The sequence below is a fragment of the Polyodon spathula genome, chromosome 4 (assembly GCF_017654505.1).
Source record: "Polyodon spathula isolate WHYD16114869_AA chromosome 4, ASM1765450v1, whole genome shotgun sequence".
Classification (NCBI taxonomy): Eukaryota; Metazoa; Chordata; class Actinopteri; order Acipenseriformes; family Polyodontidae; genus Polyodon; species Polyodon spathula.
In genome coordinates, this window is record NC_054537.1 from 94,780,150 (window position 1) to 94,807,469 (window position 27,320).

Here is a 27,320-nt window from a genome sequence, read left to right on the forward strand (position 1 = left end):
ATTGAACTTAAACTAGACACCAGCAGCACAATATACAGTGTGCTCAATGTGTGCATTGAACTAGACACCAGCAGCACAATATACAGTGTGCTCAATGTGTGCATTGAACTAGACACCAGCAGCACAATATACAGTGTGCTCAATGTGTGCATTGAACTAGACACCAGCAGCACAATATACAGTGTGCTCAATGTGTGCATTGAACTAGACACCAGCAGCACAATATACAGTGTGCTCAATGTGTGCATTGAACTAGACACCAGCAGCACAATATACAGTGTGCTCAATGTGTGCATTGAACTAGACACCAGCAGCACAATATACAGTGTGCTCAATGTGTGCATTGAACTAGACACCAGCAGCACAATATACAGTGTGCTCAATGTGTGCATTGAACTAGACACCAGCAGCACAATATACAGTGTGCTCAATAAGTACATTGAAATAGGCACCTATTTCAGAAAACTTTACTAGACCGTCTGTATAGTGTTAAAATAAACTGCCAATTATAAAATGAGTAAAGATACGCAGGCACTTGATTTCCACGGTAACGGGGATGCAAAGGCGGAGTTTAAAAGGTTTAACCAGCGGCTCTAGGGTCCCTCATTGGCAGAGGCTGGATAAATAGCGAAATGAACGGCGAGCTCTCCAGTCTTAACTCCCACCAGGACAGTGGAATTGACATTAATCACAGAGGGAATTGGCGGGTGGAAGGAAACGAACTATCTTTAAACTCATCTGAAACTCTAAAACGCAGCATACCAACAGTAACTGGCTGACTGATAAAGTGAAATCAAAACGCATTTATTCCGGTGGGGATGGTGTTTAAAACAGAGACATCTGAAGGTTGCTTTCTCTCCAAAACGGAGTAAAACAAAGCAGAAAAAAACATGCCAGAGAGCAGCTCTGTGAGTTCTGGATCCACTGTGACTTCAAGTGACCGAGTGCTTTTACTGGCGAGCAGGGGAGAATGGATCGCGCTTGAGCTGACGCTTAAAGGCATTGAAAAGGGGGGCCCTGAAATCTCACACATTGATGAAGTGAGTACTTTAAATCAATGTTACATTACAGTGCTACATAATCATTCTGTTAGTTCTGCTTTTATATTTTATCATTGCTTTTTTAAAATGTATTTCTTACCTACTTGCTTACTAATTTCCCTAACTTTTTATAAACAGTATGTATTTAAAATAAACCCGTGGTGTACAGTACTCTGTTGAAATATACCAATATTTAAAAACAGTTACAGAGTAACGACAGCTGTACATTGGGCCGTTTATTTTGAAGAACAATTTAAAATATAACATAAAACAACAAATTCTTAGATCAAGCATTTAAGTATTGCAAATTGCAAGTGAACATATAAAGCAGCATCAGGCAGCTGGTGCTGCTTTATATGTTCGGTGGGACTGGTTTTAGAAGTCAGTACAGTAGGTCCTGAGTTCACAACCAGCTTCCTTACATCTTGGGAGTGCAAATTAAAAAAGAATCCAGCAAAGCCTGAGATCGATGGCAATTGATATTGTGCGATGGGGGTCTGGCCATATAGACCAAGGTTTCTGGTACAGTTACCAAGTCCCTTGTAGAGAGAATCCTACATTAACTCCAGTGTTGCACTTTGCAACATATTCCCAAGGCTGTCTTTTGGAGTGCAAGACTGGGTATGCATGTACATGAGTATATTAAGATTTTTTGCAGGATAGGCAATATTCAGTATTTCTTTTAATGTTTTTTAGGAGTCAGGTTTGACCCCGTTGATGATTGCAGTCAAAGAGAACCGGCTGTCGATAGTGGAGAGATTGCTGGAGCTAGGAGTGAACCTAACCGATCGAACAAAGGTAAGTGACACGCAAAAACAACAGAGACCTGTCCATCACGCTAAGCAAGCAGTGAAATGTCCCGACTCTTAAAAGAGCATCAGAAATCAAAAGATAAGACCACAAGAACAGCTCGTATTTAACTGCAAATGCCATAAAATAAGAAAAACAGTTAAAATGACATTTGGAGCTATTTACCCTTTTAGTTGTGACTCAAGCTACAGGGTCCTGACAGTCAGCAGCACAGTGGCTGGCGGTTAGGAATCTAGATTTTTAGCAGTCTGTTAAGTCTTTTTTTTTCATTACCTGTAAAGGCTGTCTAACAAAACCGTTTATAATTGGGCAAAAAATGAATTCCTGGAAGCACTCTTAAGAGCTAATCCGTTTTCATTTTCCTTCCCCGCACATGTCAGGAATGCCAATAAGTTGTTCCTACAAGGAGGGAGGGGGCTAAGGGAGGCTGGGGGGGGCTTGTGCTCCTTGAGGAAAAGGTCATACACTGCTAGAAAAAGCAGCGAGGTGCAGAGAACCATAAAGAAGTCTGAATTCAGTAGCACTGACCTTTAAATAGAAATACTGCTGGTAAATCCTCTCTCTTTGAGATGCGCATACCCTGTTGTTGCTGATGTCCTAGGAAGAAGGAAACAAAACTGTGGAGCTGAATTTAGTGATTGTGAAAGGCGGTGCTTGGAGCATTAGACGCTTGAGCACTTGGCCAGACTTAAACACCACTGAGACCACACAAAATATAATTTTAAAGATTGCCAGTTGCAACAGCATGCACTGTAGATACTGCAGGACAGCCTACAATGATAACTACTCTGAGAGGCTACACGCTAGTAGTAAAGAATGGATACAACAAGCTTTTTTGGTATTTTGAGTAAACTCTAGGTATAGAGTGCTGCTTCTATACATCTTTAATCAGTGCCCATAAGGTTTGTTTATGCAGTCAAATCTCGTTAACTAGAACTCAGATTACACAAATGTACACCTATAAGATATTCCAACATCCTGGCTTGAATGATATAAAATCGTATACTATATGTAAACACAATTTAATTTTTATATACATGTTTCGGTTTTAGTTTGCTACAATGTAGGTCTATATGTAATGTTGTATATAGTGCTTGGTTAACTTCATATTCAACACAAATCTGCTGACTGAGATTAGGAGGGATTTTATTAAGAACTGGTAGTGGGAGATTCTACCGCAGCTAGTGCTTTCCCTGCTTCCTGTGCAAAATTCTTAACAGAATAATTATTTTGGCCCTGCTTGTCACGATAAATGCTAAGCTAGCTGATGCACTGACGGTGTATAAATTTGTGTTGTATATTTCGGTGTGATTTATATGACTTATTATTCATGTCTTTGACTATTCATTCACGTTTATGTGGGTTTTTTTGTACAATATACAGATATGTACAGTGGATGGTGTGCGTGCAGTTAATATAAATGTATCATACCACATGCAGTCATAGTCAGTGCTCGCCATGGGCCCTCAGCCAAGATGGACAGAGCCAGAATCTGAACCAGCAAGGTTCTGAGGGCACTGCAGACCACGACCCACACACTGACATGAACCAGTCATTGCACAACCCACAAAATAAAACGGTTTGGGAGATCAGCATTTCGAGATATGATTGTATGTTCACTCCATTGATGTTGTTGTTGTTTTCTTTTTCTTTTATTGATTGGAAATGCAATTTTAATAATTTAGGTCAGATTAATCATTGTACACCCCACCTGCTCATTCACAAGACATAGTCCGGACCAGCATTCCAGCTGATGAAGCTTGGGACCGCTTTACTCACCCAGTAGCCCCTTTACGAGCTTCAAGACAACCATAACATGACAGTGTCCCAGTGCTACTAAATATTGGTCCCTGTCTCAGAATGAAAAGGAGCCCTTGTTTGTTGCTCAGCAGCAGTCCCATAGACATGTAAGTCATGATTTTAAACACATGCACTGCAAACCCATGCACCAGTCTGAGCTTGTGTGTCATACAGCGGCCTTCCAGACAACAACAGTATTCCCACTGAAGGAACATTTACATAAATGTAGTTTATTCTTGGTATTAATTATGTTTTTTTTATTACTTGTTTCATTATATTACCTCAGTGTATTTGATTTAAAAAAAAAACGGAATGTTTTTATTTCCTGTGGTGATTCATCCTGTAATTAGTTCTGGGTTAGTGGAGAAAAGGGCCATAGTGACTGAGGGACTAGCAGCTCCACCGTTAAGGGAAGCAGCCAGCTGGTTAGTGACAAGGTTGGGTGGAGTATGTGTTAGGTTGGGAATTTTTGAACCTTCCCAAAACTAATAAAATAAATATGTTTTTGTTTTATTATCAATTGTTGCTAACCCCATGTTAAACATTGTAAGCATTGCTTAATACTGCCTACCCAAAATGTACCAGACTTTTATGAGGGACATGACTCAGAACCCCAAACAAAATCAAAATATTTCTTCTTGGGTCTTCAGTGGTTGTAAATGAATTTTAAACAGTGCAATGTGCTGTATAACTCTGTCTGTTGCCCTCGACAACTAACGTCACTGTGGTCACAATAACAAGGCCCTTTCCTGTCTGGCATAAACACCTTCTTTTTGTATTAAAGAAAGAAAAAAAAGAAGAAAAAAAAGTTTGGGAAGATTATTTTTTTCTTTTGTTTTGTGGGAGCCAAAGACTTATTCTTCTATACTATAGTATAGAAGAATGTTTTTTTTTTTCAACCACTCCATGCAATTAAGAGCTCTGCTGTCTCTGAACAGACTGTAACTGCTGTCCTTATTTCCCCGAGTGTGCACAGTTCCAGCAGTTGTTATTGCCTGCACTTGCAAGATGACTGGACCACCCCCTGAGTTTGTTCAAGTGCAAGCCCCTTCTCAAGGAATGAGTGGAGGGTTATTCAGCTACTCAAACAAGCACCCGGAGGGGCTCAGTGAGGCTGCTCAGTCCTGGATGACTGTGCACAGCTGAACAGAATCATGCAGCAGTGAGTCATGTACAGTAGTGTGCACATGTATTAGAACTCCTCAAGATGTGTCATTTATATACCTTTATATACCTACCTGCGGGAAACCTCTGGGTGTGACCATTTCAATTTTCAGTCAGTAATCAGGGATATAGAAACAATAGGCACTCGTGTGAAAATGTTAGACCGTTTTGTGCTTTAATTAGGCATCTTAAACAACTCCTAAAAAGTCTCATGCATGGTACCATTTGTGGCTATGTGTTCCTTTTCTCTTACTATTTTAAATTAATTGCATGTCTGGCTTAACGTCATCAATTAAATTAGACAATTACTAATTTCCCTATATTGATGCTTTCCCAGATTTCCAGTTCCAATGGTTTGATTTTATAGGCACAACAAATCAAAACCACAGAAGCAGTGAGGTGTTGTAATACGTGTGCACACTGCTGTATGAGTTGAATGGTATTCAGTAGATCACTTTGTCAGAGGTTTGTTTGAAGGGGTTAAATTATTTTGAAAGCATCCTTCACTCCTAGCAGCCCTCAGCTGTGTTCTGTTGACATGAAATTCAAAATTAACAATCCACTTTCAAGTGACAGGAAAATTAATGGAATGATTGTAAAAAAAAAAAAAAAAAGAAAGCATATAAACCAAAAGAAATCTGTACAGTAAAAGAAAAAAAAGGAAGCAGTAATGATATAAATAAAGCTAATGAGAGGTAATAAAATGGATTTTAAAATAGCGGTCAGCACTTATTAACTCCTGAGTCACTCACGTCGAAGATTTAAGATTGTGAAACTCAATGACAAACTGGCTGGGGATGCTGGTGAAGAGTTTTTGATTGATTCTACAGTATTAGGGAGATACAAGCTACAGGTGTAGCTGTGTATGTAACAGGCAGTGTTGTGTGATGCTCTGCCATTACAGATTGTGTCCCCGGTTGGTGAGATAAAAGGAGGTTAAAAGTTCTAAAACCACAAATGCAGACGAGCCTGGCTCTTTTGCATTGTGGTTAAGACACTCGCTTGCTAGACATTAGTAACTGACACAGCAATCACCATTGGATTTATAATATCTTAGAAATAAGATTCATTGTTTGTGATAATAATAGACAGAGAGACAGACTGTCTGTGGTTGTTGACTTACACTGAGCACATCTTGCTGGCCCATTACCCACGGGCTGGGCCTTACGCCAGGCACGCTAGAGCGTGAGAGAGAGACTTAAGAGGCTGCATGCTGGTTCACTGCACCAGTGCACAGGTGCTTCAGAAAGTCAGGCTTGAATTTCAGTAATGATTATCGGAGGCGTGCTGAGGTCACTCTGGTTTCAGTGATGGTTATCGGAGGCGTGCTGAGGTCACTCTGGTTTCAGTGATGGTTTCAGTCACTCTGGTTTCATGATGGTTATCGGAGGCGTGCTGAGGTCACTCTGGTTTCAGTGATGGTTATCGGAGGCGTGCTGAGGTCACTCTGGTTTCAGTGATGGTTATCGGAGGCGTGCTGAGGTCACTCTGGTTTCAGTGATGGTTATCGGAGGCGTGCTGAGGTCACTCTGGTTTCAGTGATGGTTATCGGAGGCGTGCTGAGGTCACTCTGGTTTCAGTGATGGTTATCGGAGGCGTGCTGAGGTCACTCTGGTTTCAGTGATGGTTATCGGAGGCGTGCTGAGGTCACTCTGGTTTCAGTGATGGTTATCGGAGGCGTGCTGAGGTCACTCTGGTTTCAGTGATGGTTATCGGAGGCGTGCTGAGGTCACTCTGGAGTTTCAGTAATGGTTATCGGAGGCGTGCTGAGGTCACTCTGGTTTCAGTGATGGTTATCGGAGGCGTGCTGAGGTCACTCTGGTTTCAGTGATGGTTATCGGAGGCGTGCTGAGGTCACTCTGGTTTCAGTGATGGTTATCGGAGGCGTGCTGAGGTCACTCTGGAGTTTCAGTGATGGTTATCGGAGGCGTGCTGAGGTCACTCTGGTTTCAGTGATGGTTATCGGAGGCGTGCTGAGGTCACTCTGGAGTTTCAGTGATGGTTATCGGAGGCGTGCTGAGGTCACTCTGGTTTCAGTGATGGTTATCGGAGGCGTGCTGAGGTCACTCTGGTTTCAGTGATGGTTATCGGAGGCGTGCTGAGGTCACTCTGGTTTCAGTGATGGTTATCGGAGGCGTGCTGAGGTCACTCTGGTTTCAGTGTCACTCTGAAGTTTGTAATGTTATCGGAGGCGTGCTGAGGTCACTCTGGTTTCAGTGATGGTTATCGGAGGCGTGCTGAGGTCACTCTGGTTTCAGTGATGGTTATCGGAGGCGTGCTGAGGTCACTCTGGTTTCAGTGATGGTTATCGGAGGCGTGCTGAGGTCACTCTGGTTTCAGTGATGGTTATCGGAGGCGTGCTGAGGTCACTCTGGTTTCAGTGATGGTTATCGGAGGCGTGCTGAGGTCACTCTGGTTTCAGTGATGGTTATCGGAGGCGTGCTGAGGTCACTCTGGTTTCAGTGATGGTTATCGGAGGCGTGCTGAGGTCGCTCTGGTTTCAGTGATGGTTATCGGAGGCGTGCTGAGGTCGCTCTGGTTTCAGTGATGGTTATCGGAGGCGTGCTGAGGTCACTCTGGTTTCAGTGATGGTTATCGGAGGCGTGCTGAGGTCACTCTGGTTTCAGTGATGGTTATCGGAGGCGTGCTGAGGTCACTCTGGTTTCAGTGATGGTTATCGGAGGCGTGCTGAGGTCACTCTGGTTTCAGTGATGGTTATCGGAGGCGTGCTGAGGTCACTCTGGTTTCAGTGATGGTTATCGGAGGCGTGCTGAGGTCACTCTGGTTTCAGTGATGGTTATCGGAGGCGTGCTGAGGTCACTCTGGAGTTTCAGTGATGGTTATCGGAGGCGTGCTGAGGTCGCTCTGGTTTCAGTGATGGTTATCGGAGGCATGCTGAGGTCACTCTGGTTTCAGTGATGGTTATCGGAGGCGTGCTGAGGTCACTCTGGTTTCAGTGATGGTTATCGGAGGCGTGCTGAGGTCACTCTGGTTTCAGTGATGGTTATCGGAGGCGTGCTGAGGTCACTCTGGTTTCAGTGATGGTTATCGGAGGCGTGCTGAGGTCACTCTGGTTTCAGTGATGGTTATCGGAGGCGTGCTGAGGTCACTCTGGTTTCAGTGATGGTTATCGGAGGCGTGCTGAGGTCACTCTGGTTTCAGTGATGGTTATCGGAGGCGTGCTGAGGTCACTCTGGTTTCAGTGATGGTTATCGGAGGCGTGCTGAGGTCACTCTGGTTTCAGTGATGGTTATCGGAGGCGTGCTGAGGTCACTCTGGTTTCAGTGATGGTTATCGGAGGCGTGCTGAGGTCACTCTGGTTTCAGTGATGGTTATCGGAGGCGTGCTGAGGTCACTCTGGGTTTCAGTGATGGTTATCGGAGGCGTGCTGAGGTCACTCTGGAGTTTCAGTGATGGTTATCGGAGGCGTGCTGAGGTCACTCTGGTTTCAGTGATGGTTATCGGAGGCGTGCTGAGGTCACTCTGGTTTCAGTAATGGTTATCGGAGGCGTGCTGAGGTCACTCTGGTTTCAGTGATGGTTATCGGAGGCGTGCTGAGGTCACTCTGGTTTCAGTGATGGTTATCGGAGGCGTGCTGAGGTCACTCTGGTTTCAGTGATGGTTATCGGAGGCGTGCTGAGGTCACTCTGGTTTCAGTGATGGTTATCGGAGGCGTGCTGAGGTCACTCTGGTTTCAGTGATGGTTATCGGAGGCGTGCTGAGGTCACTCTGGTTTCAGTGATGGTTATCGGAGGCGTGCTGAGGTCACTCTGGTTTCAGTGATGGTTATCGGAGGCGTGCTGAGGTCACTCTGGTTTCAGTGATGGTTATCGGAGGCGTGCTGAGGTCACTCTGGTTTCAGTGATGGTTATCGGAGGCGTGCTGAGGTCACTCTGGTTTCAGTGATGATTATCGGAGGCGTGCTGAGGTCACTCTGGTTTCAGTGATGGTTATCGGAGGCGTGCTGAGGTCACTCTGAGTTTCAGTGATGGTTATCGGAGGCGTGCTGAGGTCACTCTGGTTTCAGTGATGGTTATCGGAGGCGTGCTGAGGTCACTCTGGTTTCAGTGATGGTTATCGGAGGCGTGCTGAGGTCACTCTGTAATGGTTTCAGTACTCTGAAGTTTCATGGTTATCGGAGGCGTGCTGAGGTCACTCTGGTTTCAGTAATGGTTATCGGAGGCGTGCTGAGGTCACTCTGGAGTTTCAGTAATGATTATCGGAGGCGTGCTGAGGTCACTCTGGTTTCAGTAATGGTTATCGGAGGCGTGCTGAGGTCACTCTGGTTTCAGTGATGGTTATCGGAGGCGTGCTGAGGTCACTCTGGTTTCAGTGATGGTTATCGGAGGCGTGCTGAGGTCACTCTGGTTTCAGTAATGGTTATCGGAGGAGGTGCTGAGGTCACTGAGGTCACTCTGGAGTTTCAGTAATGATTATCGGAGGCGTGCTGAGGTCACTCTGGTTTCAGTGATGGTTATCGGAGGCGTGCTGAGGTCACTCTGGAGTTTCAGGATGGTTATCGGAGGCGTGCTGAGGTCACTCTGGTTTCAGTGATGGTTATCGGAGTGCGTCACTCTGGTTTCAGTGATGGTTATCGGAGGCGTGCTGAGGTCACTGGAGTTTCAGTAATGATTATCGGAGGCGTGCTGAGGTCACTCTGGTTTCAGTGATGGTTATCGGAGGCGTGCTGAGGTCACTCTGGAGTTTCAGTAATGATTATCGGAGGCGTGCTGAGGTCACTCTGGTTTCAGTGATGGTTATCGGAGGCGTGCTGAGGTCACTCTGGTTTCAGTGATGGTTATCGGAGGCGTGCTGAGGTCACTCTGGTTTCAGTGATGGTTATCGGAGGCGTGCTGAGGTCACTCTGGTTTCAGTGATGGTTATCGGAGGCGTGCTGAGGTCAGGTTTCAGTGATGGTTATCGGAGGCGTGCTGAGGTCACTCTGGAGTTTCAGTAATGATTATCGGAGGCGTGCTGAGGTCACGCTGGTTTCAGTGATGGTTATCGGAGGCATGCTGAGGTCACTCTGGTTTCAGTGATGGTTATCGGAGGCGTGCAGAGGTCGCTCTGATTTCAGTGTTGGTTATCGGAGGCGTGCTGCGGTCACTCTGGAGTTTCAGTGATGGTTATTGGAGGCGTGCTGAGGTCACTTTGGAGTTTCAGTGATGGTTATCGGAGGCGTGCTGAGGTCTCTCTGGAGGTTGGGGTTTTCTCAAGGTCTCTCGTGTGAGCGGAAGGAGTGAGGGTTATAATTGTGTGTTGTCTTAAACCCTCTCTGGCTAGCTACACTGACGGCTACGACTCAGAAGCCTGGATTGAGCGCCTGTCCACAGCATTTTCAGCATTGCTGTGCATGAAAACATGCATATTGAGTAGCGTGGTGATGATATGTCTCACATAGCGGTAATATAGAGCAGTGGCATTGCTGTTTGTCCCCTCCACCAGTGCAAAATAAAGTGTTTAACATTTTATATTGCACCAGTGATAATATTGATAATACCTAATATGGTATGTTCTAAAACAGTGGTTTTCAACCTTTGATACGTGACAGACATTTGTTCTTTATGATGATATGATTCCTCAACCACAGTACTCCCTTAATCTCACTTTGGTAATGTATCAGTTTGCTAGAGAGAGGTATTTGTTGTGAACTTTCAAAGTTACTGATTGGGAACCAAAGCAGCCACTCTGTGTTGTTGATTGCGGTAAACTCTTGTCATATATTTAGATGATGCCATCACATTTTCAGTGAGAAAATAGGCCCAGTTGTAATAGGCTAGGTCTACAACAGCCATTTAAGATTGCACATAGTTACTGGTACACCTGGGGGTCCCTGCTGGAAACACTGGTATAAGAATCATTATAGGGTAGTAGGTTGTCACTCAGCAGTTGTCATTTTTGAGATAATTTTTGAGTGGTTTATAACTGAAGTTTCCTTTTGATTCCTTGATTATATCTGACATATGAAAAATAATTAATGTTATACTACCTAACCTGCGCACTGTAGCTGTCAGACTTTGAGGAAAGCATCTGTAGGACTGACTGGTATGAGAAGGATTATTGGAGTCCTTCAACTGTCTCCACTGAATGGCTTCACGCAGCACAGAAGAAATTCTTTATAGGTGACCAAGCAGAAAACCCACAAGGCCAGTCATTAAAAATATTTATTTGCACCGTCCTGTCGGGGTATTTCTCATGTTGTAGGCTGTTAACACATGATAATTTATGAGGTCAGTCAGGAAACTTGCAGCTGAGCAGCTGATTGATCTTATAAGTATTTCAAGTCCGGTCTTCAAGGTTCCCACTCAATATAAGCAAAATGGCGAGGCGTTCCTGTTCCATACCCCCCACCACTAAACCCTACTGAGTTATTTAAACTGCATGCAATAAGCAAGCAGGAGGAGCCTTTTCACATTGCCTTATTTAAATAAAGATTCCCCTCTACCATAAAAATAAACCAATGAATGTTAAAGTTAAAGGATCAGCAGTTTTTTTTGTGGTTTTTTTTGAGTATGTAATTAAATCTCCATTACTTATTTTTTGCGGTTGCTCACTCAGAAAAGGCTTGCAAATATTTGAATCCCAGGAATTAAACTGAAATTGAAAAGTTTACAGAGGTGAACCTAAAGGCTGTACTGCAGTACTTTTGCAGATTTTTGCCCCCCCCCCCCCCCCCCCCCCCCCCCCCCCATGCTTTAACAAGCCAGCTCCATGACAACCAGCGCTCCAAACTGAAATATGATGTAGCCTGGCCACCCCACTCTCTCTCTGCACTGCTGCAGCCTGGAATGAGGGTTTCACTGACCCTAGAGAGGCTATGGGACCTGAAACCAGCATTGTTTAGGTAGGGTTAAATGCTGAGCAGCTGTTCCTTGCCACGAGAGCAGTGTTGTAAGGAAGCTGTATGCTGTAGTTATATACTGTACTGCACTGTACAGGTAGATCTCTCAGAATACTGTAAAGAACAGGTTTTATTGTAGTAGCTTTAGAAAAGCACAACGATCTCAATGCTGTTCTTGGTATCAGTTCAGGTTACCGGTTCCTGTTCTACTGAATCTGGACATGCTCACAGTGGAATCAGCAAGGGGCTCTGCAAAGTCTGAACATGCTCACAATGGAATTAGTGAGGGGCTCTGCAGAGTCTGAACATGCTCACAATGGAATTATTGAGGGGCTCTGCAGAGTCTGAACATGCTCACAATGGAATTAGTGAGGGGCTCTGCAGAGTCTGAACATGCTCACAATGGAATCAGCAAGGGGCTCTGCAAAGTCTGAACATGCTCACAATGGAATTAGTGAGGGGCTCTGCAGAGTCTGAACATGCTCACAATGGAATTATTGAGGGGCTGTGTCATACCCTGGTCCAGATTTTGCTGGATGTTCAGGAGAGCAGTCGATGGTCAGGGCATGGTCCTGTGATGGTGTTGCCAGTAAGATGACCCTATGCATGTTCAGGTTCATGTCTCTGTGCTCTTTGGGTGAATCCGAGGCGAGTAGGTGGGTCAATAGGGTGGAGCTGTTCGTTCTGCTGCATTTAATTATTCATTGGCAAGCACCAGCTTTCTTCTGGCTGCAACAATTTGGTCACATATTGCAGTCAAAATTTAAAATGGCCTCGTACAGATTTCACTATTCTTAAAATAGTTTCTTTTAGTTTTGGAACTTTTAAATTGCTTACATTCGGTACGTATGGTTCACTTGCCCATCTTGTATTGGCTCTTCAAATTCCTAATGCTGAATTGCTGTCGTCCTGCAGAGCATCGCTCTTCTCCAAACCAAGGGGGCTTGCATGTACCATTCTGTCAGCAGGTTGTGGTGCACGTGATCCACTGATTAGGGTTTGTTTCTCTAGGACGGCAGGACTGCTCTCCATGTGGCTGCAGCTCATTCCAAAGATGAAATCGTCAAGCTGTTGGTGAAGAGAACAGATCCGAATGTACCTGGAGGGGTAAGTGCAGCCACATGGTTTTCACCTTTTTTATTGTTGTCTCATTTGCCACTGAGATGTACGCTCATAGCAACTCGGGAGCGTCTTGCATTGCCGTGTTGCCCAGCACTTATTAAACAAATTCATTTGAATGTTATCAGATTATTGGCAGATAATTTAAGAAACAACCAAGACAAAAGTCTTGTAATGTTCAGTCCTTCCCTCCCATCCTGAGGCTCATGCCAGAATAACTATTGTTCTAGTGGGCTTCTATAATTTCCATACAGACTAATAGACAGCCGGAGGTAGGGAAAGGGCAGCGAAACACAAATGTAACTTACAGCTGCTGCCATGCAGTTTCTCCAGTCACCCCATAAACCCTGTAAACATGCCAGGCTGCCGTGTTTGGCCTCTGATTTACAGCATGCTGGCTCGCAGTGAGTGGAGAGCGGGGCACAGTGTTGGAGGATACGCCTACAGGGCCTCGCAAACAAAAACCAGGGGCCTTATTTACGACCCAACTACCCTGCTGATTTACTGACAAGGACATTTTTCTAAAGACGGAAAACTTTCTCTTTTATATCTCTCTCTGTTTGTTCTCTCTCTCTCTAGGGTTTTTTTTTCTTTTTTTACAGGGCAATTCACTCTTATACGAAACAACAAGAAATTGTGCCTGTGAAATTCTGGATTAGTGATCATTAGCAACCGTTCCCATTTTTCATACGCCCTTATATTTCGATAGATCAGAACGAAATATAGAATCCTGTCCATTCAGCAGAGGGCTAATAGCTTTCAAAGTTGAGGTTAAAGCACTTGAGCTGAATAAAAACTTCTGTGTTCCAGTACAGCCACCTTTTTTCTTCAACAATCCTGAATTATGGTAGAAATTGGCTCTAGATTTACCTGCAGTTCAAATTTATATTGACCTGTGATATTGTGACTTCAGACTTAAGCCTTCAAGTGGGAATGTTGTTTTATGTAGATCCAGCTGTACTGTTTTTTATTAAGTGTTACCCTCTGCCAGCTGTGTGCAGTGTGATGTTGCTGCGTTAAAGCCACTTGTTTATCAACTTTCTGCTTGCAGCTTCCACTGCAAACAGCTGAACCTCAGTAGGTCATTTTAGGACAGCATTATGGATTTGAATTGAATACTAGAGTAAAGTAATCTGTACTGGCACTCATCGACAGTCATTGTTTAACCACACCCCCTGTCATTGCTCTGCTGGGGTTTTTGGCCAACAAAATCATGCCCAGTCACTTTGTAACCTTAATTACCCTTTGCAATTATCATTTTTTCATGCACCGACTCTTACAAAGAGTGAGGATGTGATGACAACGGGTGAAGAGACAGCAGCATGCCGAATATGCACTCAGAAAGATCGCACAGATTTTGCAGTATGCCACTGGTCCTATTTTTGTACCCTATTTAATGGCAAATATTATACTGGTTTTGTGTGATGTGCAACAAACAGCACCTTTTAATGCAGATGTATCTGGATGATGCATGCTGCGTCAGCCTGGAAGCAGATAGAACGATGAAATCGTATTTATAAAGCAACAAAGTTTGAATTCAATTATTATACAAAACACACAGGCTAGAAGCTGAAAACTTTTTATCAAAGTACTGAAGAAAATTATTTTATTTTTGAGTGCCCTAACACAACACTGGTGTCTTTGTTGGGACAGCATGGTGCATTTTAAGAAGTAAGATGTACCCCCCAGGAAGACTGCTCACAATGTCCCTCAGAAAAACAATGGTGTCCTCAGAAAACTTCAAGAGACCTGACAGAGAGAGAGGGAGAGGGATAGGGAGAGAGCGAGAGAGGCTCTCTGAAAAGGCTAAATGAGAGGTTAACCCACAGTCAGAACTGTGAATAAAGAATACGCTTAAAATGCGCTTTCAAAATTCCTAACCAGAGCCTTGAACTGCAGTGCTGGCAAGGGGTCTGACCATGGTCCATTGATGCGTTTGGCTGATGGGACTCTCCCAGTGAATGGCTGCTCTCAGAAAGTGCAGTGGGAACCTTGCTGGTAAAAGTGCAGTTCTTCTACTCTATTACAGGGGTCCTCAGCAGGCTCTGGCTCAAATGAAGCCTCAAGGGGCACAGTGCTTCTGATGCTGAAACCATGATGAAAGAAAAAAAACAAAAAAAACTGTATATATACTGCATAGGTTTCTGGTTTTAGGTAGTAATGGATAAACACTTATTAAACACCCTGAAACAAAAACAAAGGAAATGCATTCTATAATGTCCTATAAACATCCTATTCTACATTAGTGATTTAGATTCTGGTATAGTAAGCAAACTTTTTAAATTTGCAGATGACACAAAAGTAGGAGGAGTGGCAAACACTGTTGCAGCAGCAAAGGTCATTCAAAATGATCTAGACAAGATTCAGAACTGGGCAGACACATGACAAATGACATTTAATAGAGAAAAGTGTAAGGTACTGCACGCAGGAAATAAAAATTTACATTATAAATATCATATGGGAGATACTGCAATTGGAGAAGGAATCTATAAAAAAGACCTAGGAGTTTTTGTTGACTCAGAAATGTCTTCATCTAGACAATGTGGGGAAGCTATAAAAAAGGCTAACAAGAACAAAGAAAACTACAGGGCGACCTAATTCAAGCATTCAAAATTCTAAAAGATATTGACAGTGTTGACCCAAGGGACTTTTTCAGCCTGAAAAAAGAAACAAGGACCAGGGGTCACAAATGGAGATTAGACAAAGGGGCATTCAGAACAGAAAATAGGAGGCAGTTTTTTACACAGAGAATTGTGAGGGTCTGGAATCAACTCCCCAGTAATGTTGTTGAAGCTGAAACCCTGGGATCCTTCAAGAAGCTGCTTGATGAGATTTTGGGATCAATAAGCTACTAACAACCAAACGAGCAAGATGGGCCGAATGGCCTCCTCTCGTTTGTAAACTTTCTTATGTTCTTATGTTCTTATGTTCTTATAATATTTAGATACAATGCTTGTATTCCTTTGAAACAATTAGTCTTTGTCCTAGTCCTTAATACAGTACACCATTTAGTGAAGCATTTAAAAGGCTGCACACAGATTAAAATGTTTTTTAATGATTTGCTTGTTATTATTAAGATGTGAAACAACTAGAGATTTGTATACAGCAAGTTTACATTTTTGTAATGTTATATTTGTTTCGATTTTCAATTTAAGTTGTGCTGTACCTTACCAATGTTTGGAGCAGTTGAGTTGTTTGTAGATGTTAAAATGTGTGTTTAATTATAATTTTACAGCCCAAAGAGCAGCTGCCATTGCACTATGCAGCCACTCGCCCCACAGGTGCCCAGAATGTCATCCAGACGTTACTCAAGTTCTCCCATAAAGATGCTCGCCTGGTCCAAGACGAGGTATTCCTTTACACGTGTTCACCTGACAAGAGGTATCTCTGCAATCCTGTAGTATTCATTGATCTCATGACAGAAGATACGTAACAGCCATGTAAAATGTCATATCTCTGATGAAAGAAGCTATGCAGCAGTGTGCATTGATGTACTTTCTGTCTTGCACTGTATCTAGGATGGCTGCATCCCCCTGTTTTTGTCAGTTGAAGCTGGGAATATCGCAGTCTGTAAAGAACTTGTTGGAGTAATGACTGAGGCGCAGCTCAGGGCACAGAAGAAGGTATGTTATACTGTTGTGTTGAAGTTACTCCACCATTCCAGTGTGGGAGAATTTCAGGTATTCGAATCTAGTGTTTACCTGAAAGGAGTCAGTAAAAGTAAATCCTTCCCATCTTTTTGATACCTTATTAAAAGGGTTCATTATTTTGAGTGAAATGAACACATTTGGGGCTGAACAAAGAAGATGCTCCTGAGAGTTTAGCTGATAGAGACCTATTTTCTTGCTCCAGCTTCCTGTTATATGTAACAATGAAATTTATTAGCTCTTTTGTGCTGTCATTTTGCCATGCTCAGATACATTAGTTGCATATACATATACAGTATTACACGTCTGCATAAAGTCAAAGCTATAATTAATAAAAAGGTTGACATTACCATATATATGTAAAGTGGTAAGACATAAACATGTTCAGGAAAGTGCTGGTACTCTTTATATCAGACTGTGATTGACCACCATCGTTCCTCTGTGCACACCACACCTTCGAGTATAAAAAAACAAACATTTTAGTGCCATAATTCATATTAGGGGTGTGCTGATACTGCTATTGAGTACCAATCAATGGTTAACTGCCGCACTGCTGTACCAAAGCCTAAAATGTTACAAAACTAACAAATGCAACTGCTTCGTCAAGTAAACATGATCTTTCCATAACCCTAATTCAAGGAAACTGGGATATGTATGTTGTTGTTGAGTTTAATCAGAGATAACACTGCCCAGGACTACAATCACACAGTGCACTGCAGATGTGACACATTTCTAAGGAAACTAAGGAAAGTGAAAAAAAAAAGATAAATAATCACATATAGTTAGTTTGATCACAACAAGTTCTATAAATAACAGTGTCAATTGTAAGAAATAATGAAACTGATTAACAATATTAGTTTTGTCAACTATATATGTTAGACAATTGTATTGAACAGAGTCGCATCACTCTGGGCTGCAGTGAGATTGATAGAACTGAGCCCTGGACAATGCATTCACTACAGTTTTGTAGATTCCAAAACACACCCTTTTAATGACCCCCTCCTCACTATACCTATATATGTGGCAAGTTTCCAAGCCTCACAAACATTCCTTTACCAAGGCCCCTCAAATTCCTATGCATCTGGTATCTCTGAGATCCTCCCATCCCCTCATGCAACCAAACAGAGCTGAACCAAGGACCCCATTCACAAATGCCCATAAATGGTCATATTTATTCTCCCTCGAGTGAATCTATAATTTATTGACACAGACCCTGCATTCCAAAATACCCCACCTAAGCTCTGTGCTCAATATATCTCCATTGAAAGTACCATACATTCCAAATATTGTGACAATATGAGTATGGACCATTACATTTCCTTACAGTCCTGAACTCCAAAACCCAAAATACCACTCCCAGCTTCTTTGTTCAATTTGTAAAAGAAAATAACATATTATAATCAGTTCTAACACAAAAATTCCTTACATTAGTGTTGAGTAACTCTCACCTTTTATTCCTTTTAATTAACCCCTAACGACGTAAATAAAATATGAGGGTCAGCACACCTCCTAATGCATATGAACATGAAATTGAGCCTCCTAGTTCAGAGTTTGTGTGTGAGTGCCATACTGTGAGCAATGTTACTGCTATGTGTGATGTGTGTTTCATACTGTGAGCAATGTTATTGCTATGTGTGATGTGTGTTTCATACTGTAAGCAATGTTATTGCTATGTGTGATGTGTGTTTCATACTGTGAGCAATGTTATTGCTATGTGTGATGTGTGTTTCATACTGTGAGCAATGTTATTGCTATGTGTGATGTGTGTTTCATACTGTAAGCAATGTTATTGCTATGTGTGATGTGTGTTTCATACTGTGAGCAATGTTATTGCTATGTGTGATGTGTGTTTCATACTGTGAGCAATGTTATTGCTATGTGTGATGTGTGTTTCATACTGTGAGCAATGTTATTGCTATGTGTGATGTGTGTTTCATACTGTGAGCAATGTTATTGCTATGTGTGATGTGTGTTTCATACTGTGAGCAATGTTATTGCTATGTGTGATGTGTGTTTCATACTGTGAGCAATGTTATTGCTATGTGTGATGTGTGTTTCATACTGTGAGCAATGTTATTGCTATGTGTGATGTGTGTTTCATACTGTGAGCAATGTTATTGCTATGTGTGATGTGTGTTTCATACTGTGAGCAATGTTATTGAAATGTGTGATGTGTGTTTCATACTGTGAGCAATGTTATTGCTATGTGTGATGTGTGTTTCATACTGTGAGCAATGTTATTGCTATGTGTGATGTTGTGTTTCATTTGGTTTCAGGGCAGTGGGGATTCTCCTCTCCACGTGTGCTGCAGAAGGAAGGATACAGACCTGGCGAAACTGCTGGTGGAATACGGAGCCAGTGTGGATTTCCAAAACGTGAGTATTAGCTTGAGTCTGATTGTGAAGTGTACAATGCTGCAGTGAGATACAGGGATTGGATTTCCACAGGGTGAGTATTAGCATGAGTCTGATTGTGAAGTGTACAATGCTGCAGTCAGATACAGGGATTCGATTTCCACATTGTGAGTATTAGCATGAATCTGATGGCGAAGTGTACAATTCCTTCAGTGAGATGTAACGTTGGCTGCTCCAGTTCAGGATCCTTTTCTCTGATTGCAGGAGGAAGGACAGACTCCTCTGCACGTGGCTGCCTGGGAAGGCGATGAATCCATGCTGAAATATTTCTACCAGTGTAAAGCCAACCCCAACATTGCAGACAAGGTATTATTATGCATATCATTTGAATATGAAGTCAAATACATGTTTTAATTCTATAGAAACAGTTAGTATAGACAGACAGACATTGTTTAACAGCATAGTAAAAGTGCTGACTGAACTGCCACTCACTTTCAGCTGTGATTAAAAAATAAATAAATGAGATATTGAGATAAACTATTAAAGTAATACAATTGTCATTTATTAGTTACCCGAGAATAAAAGCATCCCAAAAAATAATGATTTCTGTGACACATAATCATATTGTGTGAATGTATCAAATTATTCCATTTTGCTTACCATAAAACTTTTGTAACTATGCTCTGATGGTAAAATGCATTGCCGTATCTGTGTACTGTTACCAAAGTGTCTTGTTTTTTCCCCCAGCTGGACAGATCTCCTCTACACATTGCAGCTGAAAGAGGCCACACCAACGTGGTGGAAGTCCTGACAGAGAAGTTCAGGTCCAATGTTCTGGGCAGGACAAAGGTACAGTGCTGGATGTCAGGGTGCCAGCGTAATACAGCGTAATATGAAGAGGGGCATGAGATTGAGTTTTGTTTGCAAGTAAAGTGTTTGAGAGGAAGAAATAGCTGTAATATTGTTCTGTATTGTAGGATGGCAGCACTCTGATGCACATTTCCGCCCAGTGTGGGCATCCTGAAACAGCACTGGCTTTCCTGAAGAAAGGTGTCCCTTTGCACATGCCCAACAAGGTAATACAAATAGCTACCCCTGAATGTTACAAGTCAGTTGTACACGATTCATAGTCACTAACTTAAAGGCACGGCCTACAACTTTCTTTTGCACAAGTAACTAATATTATGCATGCTCCTCCTTAATTGAAATGAATAGCACTAACACGGTTTATTATATTGCTTCCAGAGAGCTGACCATTCAACTATTTTGCTGGCAGTGCTTAATGTGGTGAATATTATTGTTTAAACATTACACTAGAACAAAGCAAAATGAAACATGCTGTTGTGTGCCACAAAACAGTTTACAGCAGATTCCTGGTCTAACACTACTCCCTGCCCTCACTCCCTCTCATCGCAGTCGGGAGCAGTCTGTCTGCACGCAGCGGCTAAGAGAGGCCACACGGCAGTGGTGAAGGCTCTGCTCCTGAAAGGGGCCCACGTAGACACCACCACTAAGGACAGCTACAGCGCTCTGCATATCGCAGTGCAGCACTGCAAGCCTCTAGTGGTGCAGACTCTGCTGGGCTTCGGGGCTCAGGTGCAGCTCAAAGGGGGCAAGGTAAGGGGACACCCACTCCTGTGTCTTTAACACTCAGTCTGTTTGATAAAGCTTACTCCCGTGTCTTTAACACCCAGGGGTAGATGTACTAAAGTGTTCCACCTGCCGCAATACTCTCAAACCAGTTGAAAATGAGTCGGAAGTCTAGGGTGAAATGTACTAAACAAGCTCAATGCTGTTAGCGACTTTTTAGGGAATGCTTTGCGACCACAGTTTTTATTTGCTGTTCAGCCTTAGATGAATATGTATTTCTGGGCGTTCCTGCATAAATTCGCAAAAAACGGGTGGAGGTAGTGCAAATCAGGGTTCTCAAATATTATAATGAGATGTACTAATCGTGACACTGCACCTGAGCCCCAAAGCCCGGCAGAGTCTGCACCACCAGAGGCTTGCAGTTCTGCACTGCGATGTGCAGAGCGCTGCAGCGGAGGCTTGCAGTGCTGCACTGCGATGTGCAGGGCGCTGAAGCGGAGGTTTGCAGTGCTGCACTGCGATTTGCAGGGTGCTGCAGCGGAGGCTTGCAGTGCTGCACTGCGATGTGCAGGGCGCTGCAGCGGAGGCTTACAGTTCTGCACTGCGATGTGCAGGGCGCTGAAGCGGAGGCTTGCAGTTCTGCACTGCGATGTGCAGAGCGCTGCAGCGGAGGCTTGCAGTGCTGCACTGCGATGTGCAGAGCGCTGCAGCGGAGGCTTGCAGTGCTGCACTGCGATGTGCCGGACGCTGAAGCGGAGGCTTGCAGTGCTGCACTGCGATGTGCAGAGCGCTGCAGCGGAGGCTTGCAGTGCTGCACTGCGATGTGCAGTGCGCTGTAGCGGAGGCTTGCAGTGCTGCACTGCGATGTGCAGAGCACTGTAACTGTCCTTGGTGGTGTTGTCTACAAGGGCCCCTTTCAGGAGCAGAGATGAGACAACACATATTTGAATTAGTATATTGTGGCTGTCTTCATTAACATTTTTCTTCTTAGTACATACAGCAAAATGTATACTTTGCGAATTCTCACAACGGAAAAGCAGATTGCAGTATGTTTGCACTGCGACTGGCCCATCTTAGTGCATCTACCCCTGATAGAGCTTACTCCAGTGTCTTTAACACAACTTCATTCTGTGACCGTTTTTTTTTTTTGCTGAGATTTTTATAGTGAGATTTAAATTTTCTTTTTTTATTTATGAATGTCGTTGGGACTAAAGCAGTTTTTACATGGTTTAGTCTGAAATATCGAAAAGTATAAATAAGGGCTGGTTTTACATATATGAACAACATCAAGACAATTAATTAGAATGTTGGGTTGATTCAAACTGAACAGGTCCTGCTTTTTGTGTTTTTGTTCATTGTATTTTTATATATTTTGTTTAGTTATGACTATGAAGTTGTAGCCACAGTTGTGTTGATTGCATTCTGTGAGTGTGGTTCTGTGTGTTTGTTTCTGTTGTTGGTCGATGCAGGCGAGGGAAACCCCATTGCACATCGCTGCCCGAGTGAAGGAGGGAGAGAAGGTGGCAGAGATGCTGCTGAAGAGCGGGGCTGACGTCAATGCAGAGCAGGAGGTAAGAGAGGCAGGCTATACAATACTGGAACCATTTTCAGGATCACTGGTGAAGGAGGGGAGGTTCTGATATGTGAGCTCCTGGATGCCACTGTCACACAACCGTTTAACCTTGCTCCGCAAGCTTTGCACTTGGAGATTTATTTTTTATTTTTATTTTTTTTTGAACAAGTTGCCTGTTCAATATTGTTTTTATTATGTAGAGATCCTGTCTATTTTCAAACCCTTTCCGCCCTTGCCTGTGTTGTTATTAAGACAAGTTCCTGGTCACAGTTTTCAAGGAAAGTGATAAAGTTCAGAGCCCTGACTATCAGTTATTTGACTGTAGAATGGAGAGACAGCCATGCACATTGCTGCTCGCCACGGCAGCCTCAGAATGCTGCAAGCTCTGATTGAGGAGGGAGGAGACCTGACATGCCAGTCTAAGGTAATCCACATTGGTTTGATGTCTTTTATTTAGCATTGTGAAAGGGGCCATTTACTATGTATTTAATCCACTTCAAGACTGGATTCACATTTATGCAATGCAAAATGTATTTACAAAGACATTTTACATGTTTTTAAAACAACAAAAAAAAACTAAAATTGGCTTGTCATTAATCAGTCGAATGGGACTCTCCCCATGGAGTGCGGCTTTTGTGTGTATTTATATATAGTACATCGAAATGCAGTTACTTTGAACAATGCAGACAACATCAATGCTCTAATTTAAATCTAGCTTTTAGAAAATACTATGTTGCTTGATTTTTGGTTTACTCTTTTTTGTAATATTGGGTGCTCAGTTTTATTATTTACACTATGCTGTTACTGAAGATGTTCTGAACACTATTTTTTTCATGTCTACTTGTCAGCTTTTCAGCACACACGTTTTTTTTTAACTAATCCTTTTGTTGTCAAAATGCACCTGCAGTCTTTCTGTGAGCTTTGAAACCGCTGTGAATGCTGCGCCTCTGTCCCGCAGGCTGGAGAGAACCCACTCCACATTGCAGTGCGCCACTGCCATGCTCACGTTGTAGAGGAGATACTCAGCTATCTGGCCAACGAGAAGAGTCAGGCTGAGGCCATTGTGTGCGTCAGCCAGGAGAACAGGGTAAGAGTGGGAGGTGAGGCAGGCAATGTGTGTGTGCTGAAAGGTCTGGTACTGTAGATGGAAAAATTTAAATTGAGAATTAAATCTTACTTGCCGTGTATTGCTTAATATTCTCTAGTACGATATCTGCTGTGTTGGGTAATTGAACCTCTACACACCAGGAGCCACCTTGTGGCAAAGAGATGTAATTGCACCTATGTATTCTTGAGAATGCTATCTGTACCTCATCTATGGAGTGGATCTTATTTTAGTTTTTGTTCCCCCTTAGGAAGGAGAGACCCCGTTGCACCTGGCGGCTGAGATAAAGAAGGATATGATCCACTTTGAAGAGGAGGACACCAAGATCATCCGAATCCTCATGGAGTATGACATTGACATCACAGCAGCAACCAGACTGGTAACGTACAGCAGTCATCTGTGCAGCAGGGAAAGTCATTTACTGAGGAATGGTGCGGCGAAGTAGAGCAGGGTTTGTGTTTTGGGATGCAGTGGAAGCCTGTTCAGACATCAGGCAGGGCCATCAACACAGCTTCAGCTTCAGGAGTCAAGGACAGTCACAGCTGAGTAAGGCATGCTTCAGCTTCAGGAGTCAGGGACAGTCACAGCTGAGTAAGACATGCTTCAGCTTCAGGAGTCAGGGACAATCACAGCTGAGTAAGGCATGCTTCAGCTTCAGGAGTCAGGGACAATCACAGCTGAGTAAGGCATGCTTCAGCTTCAGGAGTCAGGGACAATCACAGCTGAGTAAGGCATGCTTCAGCTTCAGGAGTCAAGGACAGTCACAGCTGAGTAAGGCATGCTTCAGCTTCAGGAGTCAGGCACAGTCACAGCTGAGTAAGACATGCTTCAGCTTCACAATCACAGCTGAGTAAGGCATGCTTCAGCTTCAGGAGTCAGGGACAGTCACAGCTGAGTAAGGCATGCTTCAGCTTCAGGAGTCAGGGACAGTCACAGCTGAGTAAGACATGCTTCAGCTTCACAATCACAGCTGAGTAAGACATGCTTCAGCTTCAGGAGTCAGGAACAGTCACAGCTGAGTAAGACATGCTTCAGCTTCAGAAGTCAGGGACAGTCACAGCTGAGTAAGACATGCTTCAGCTTCAGGAGTCACACAGTCACAGCTGAGTAAGACATGCTTCAGCTTCACAATCACAGCTGAGTAAGGCATGCTTCAGCTTCAGGAGTCAAGGACAGTCACAGCTGAGTAAGGCATGCTTCAGCTTCAGGAGTCAGGGACAGTCACAGCTGAGTAAGGCATGCTTCAGCTTCAGGAGTCAGGGACAGTCACAGCTGAGTAAGACATGCTTCAGCTTCACAATCACAGCTGAGTAAGACATGCTTCAGCTTCAGGAGTCAGGAACAGTCACAGCTGAGTAAGGCATGCTTCAGCTTCAGGAGTCAGGGACAGTCACAGCTGAGTAAGACATGCTTCAGCTTCACAGTCACAGCTGAGTAAGGCATGCTTCAGCTTCAGGAGTCAGGAACAGTCACAGCTGAGTAAGACATGCTTCAGCTTCAGGAGTCAGGGACAGTCACAGCTGAGTAAGACATGCTTCAGCTTCAGGAGTCAAGGACAGTCACAGCTGAGTAAGGCATGCTTCAGCTTCACAATCACAGCTGAGTAAGGCATGCTTCAGCTTCAGGAGTCAGGAACAGTCACAGCTGAGTAAGGCATGCTTCGGCTTCAGGAGTCAGGGACAGTCACAGCCGAGTAAGGCATGCTTCAGCTTCAGCTGAGTCATGCTTCAGGACAGTCACAGCTGAGTAAGGCATGCTTCAGCTTCACAGGGATCACAGCTGAGTAAGGCATGCTTCAGCTTCAGGAGTCAGGGACAGTCACAGCTGAGTAAGGCATGCTTCAGCTTCAGGAGTCAGGCACAGTCACAGCTGAGTAAGACATGCTTCAGCTTCACAATCACAGCTGAGTAAGACATGCTTCAGCTTCAGGAGTCAGGGACAGTCACAGCTGAGTAAGGCATGCTTCAGCTTCAGGAGTCAGGGACAGTCACAGCTGAGTAAGACATGCTTCAGCTTCAGGAGTCAGGGACACAAACACAGCTGAGTAAGACATGCTTCAGCTTCACAGTCACAGCTGAGTAAGGCATGCTTCAGCTTCAGGAGTCAGGGACAGTCACAGCTGAGTAAGACATGCTTCAGCTTCAGGAGTCAGGGACAGTCACAGCTGAGTAAGACATGCTTCAGCTTCAGGAGTCAGGGACAGTCACAGCTGAGTAAGACATGCTTCAGCTTCACAGTCACAGCTGAGTAAGGCATCCTTCAGCTTCAGGAGTCAGGAACAGTCACAGCTGAGTAAGGCATGCTTCAGCTTCAGGAGTCAGGGACAGTCACAGCTGAGTAAGACATGCTTCAGCTTCACAATCACAGCTGAGTAAGACATGCTTCAGCTTCAGGAGTCAGGAACAGTCACAGCTGAGTAAGGCATGCTTCAGCTTCAGGAGTCAGGGACAGTCACAGCTGAGTAAGACATGCTTCAGCTTCAGGAGTCAGGGACAGTCACAGCTGAGTAAGACATGCTTCAGCTTCACAGTCACAGCTGAGTAAGGCATGCTTCAGCTTCAGGAGTCAGGAACAGTCACAGCTGAGTAAGACATGCTTCAGCTTCAGGAGTCAGGGACAGTCACAGCTGAGTAAGACATGCTTCAGCTTCAGGAGTCAAGGACAGTCATAGCTGAGTAAGACATGCTTCAGCTTCACAATCACAGCTGAGTAAGGCATGCTTCAGCTTCAGGAGTCAGGAACAGTCACAGCTGAGTAAGGCATGCTTCAGCTTCAGGAGTCAGGGACAGTCACAGCTGAGTAAGGCATGCTTCAGCTTCAGGAGTCAGGGACAGTCACAGCTGAGTAAGGCATGCTTCAGCTTCAGTCAAGGACAGTCACAGCTGAGTAAGGCATGCTTCAGCTTCACAATTACAGCTGAGTAAGGCATGCTTCAGCTTCAGGAGTCAGGGACAGTCACAGCTGAGTAAGACATGCTTCAGCTTCAGGAGTCTGAAAGAGTTTTTCTGTTGAGTGTGCTGCTCCTCTGGAATGTCTGGGACACTTGTATATGTTATTCCTGTGCCAGCCCCCTCTCAACCCTTGACTGTCTTTTGATGGGTCAGATAATGTACACAAAAATATGGGCTCCAGTCATTTTAGATTAGCAGGTTTGCAATGTGTGTGTCCTGACCTGTGTGTTGGATCTGTGTGCAGACCTGTGAGACTCCCCTGCACTACTGCGCCCGAGTGGGGAACACTGACGTGCTCCTGGAGATTTTGAAGAATTTTAACGCCAACCAGCTGCAGCAGGCCATCAACAAGCATGACAAGGTACAGGGTTTCAGAAACAGTAAATTTAATCACGAGGACGATGGGAGGACATCAGCTTGCTGAGTGCGCAAAGCAGAGATCCACCGAGGCTAACCAATACCAGTGCACTTATTTATGTATTTTTTGTGTACAGATTACTTGTAGATTTAATCAGGGTGGAAATTCTCAACAAAAAAGTGTAGGTACTCATATGCACAGCCGGGTGTAAACATTTAAAAAATTGAGACAATTTGAGGCATTAAGTAATATTACACTATGTAGTAACTGCTGTAGAGGGAGTTTCGTTTCAAGATATCCTAAAAAAAGGGATGATGGTATAAAAAATGGTTTAAAAAAAAACATATTATGAAAGAATGATATAAAAAGGGTCTACAATACCCCTCAAATGTATTATGTGACAGACACTACTATTAATGATGTACTTGGCCATTTTAATCTCCATAGTATTCTCAGCAATCATCCCCATGCTTTCCAGACCCTGGGTACCCACCTACAGGACCTGGCCGTGCTACAATAAAAGCCTTGGATTAGAACATATATCCCTGTTTCTTTTATTTATTTTGTAATTATTACTTATCTTCCAATGATATGTTCTGTGTGCTTCTCTGTTGTGTTTCTGTGTAGATTAATTACCATAATCTATTCCAGAAACAGTATAAAAGTAGACTTTTATTGTTATTTTATCCCTGGCATTGTGGTTTCTGCACAAGAAACAAAGTGGCAAAAGACACATTTTCATAAATTAATATAATTACTGTGGTTTACTTCTGAGTGTGCACTCAAGTAAAAACCCACATTTAACTTAAATAAACTCTTCAAAATGTTTTAGAAAAGTGGGCATTGCACAAAGAAAAAACACCTCACCGTTTTGGTTTTCATTTATTACAGTCCTTATAACAGAAAATACTAGGATCGCAACAAAACAAAACATTGATCACTATGCTTACCATGTACCTTGCAGGCTG

At 43.5% G+C, this 27,320-nt stretch overlaps 1 protein-coding gene across 2 annotated transcripts in view; it reads left to right on the plus strand.

Annotated features, from left to right (window-relative positions):
* Positions 1 to 632: 632 nt before the first annotated feature.
* Positions 633 to 27,320, plus strand: part of trpn1 (transient receptor potential cation channel, subfamily N, member 1) — a 44,398-nt gene continuing 17,710 nt past the window's right edge. The window contains exons 1-15 of one of the 2 annotated variants that reach the window (XM_041249172.1): positions 633 to 1,040; positions 1,737 to 1,838; positions 12,667 to 12,762; positions 16,010 to 16,123; positions 16,293 to 16,397; positions 18,698 to 18,796; positions 19,040 to 19,141; positions 19,523 to 19,624; positions 19,753 to 19,851; positions 20,192 to 20,392; positions 21,835 to 21,936; positions 22,264 to 22,362; positions 22,897 to 23,025; positions 23,294 to 23,422; positions 26,239 to 26,355. In XM_041249172.1, the coding sequence (XP_041105106.1) occupies positions 891 to 1,040; positions 1,737 to 1,838; positions 12,667 to 12,762; positions 16,010 to 16,123; positions 16,293 to 16,397; positions 18,698 to 18,796; positions 19,040 to 19,141; positions 19,523 to 19,624; positions 19,753 to 19,851; positions 20,192 to 20,392; positions 21,835 to 21,936; positions 22,264 to 22,362; positions 22,897 to 23,025; positions 23,294 to 23,422; positions 26,239 to 26,355 (1,746 nt within the window). In that variant the 5' untranslated portion in view covers positions 633 to 890. The remainder of the gene's footprint in view (positions 1,041 to 1,736; positions 1,839 to 12,666; positions 12,763 to 16,009; positions 16,124 to 16,292; positions 16,398 to 18,697; positions 18,797 to 19,039; positions 19,142 to 19,522; positions 19,625 to 19,752; positions 19,852 to 20,191; positions 20,393 to 21,834; positions 21,937 to 22,263; positions 22,363 to 22,896; positions 23,026 to 23,293; positions 23,423 to 26,238; positions 26,356 to 27,320) is intronic. The other variant, XM_041249173.1, reaches the window with a different exon arrangement.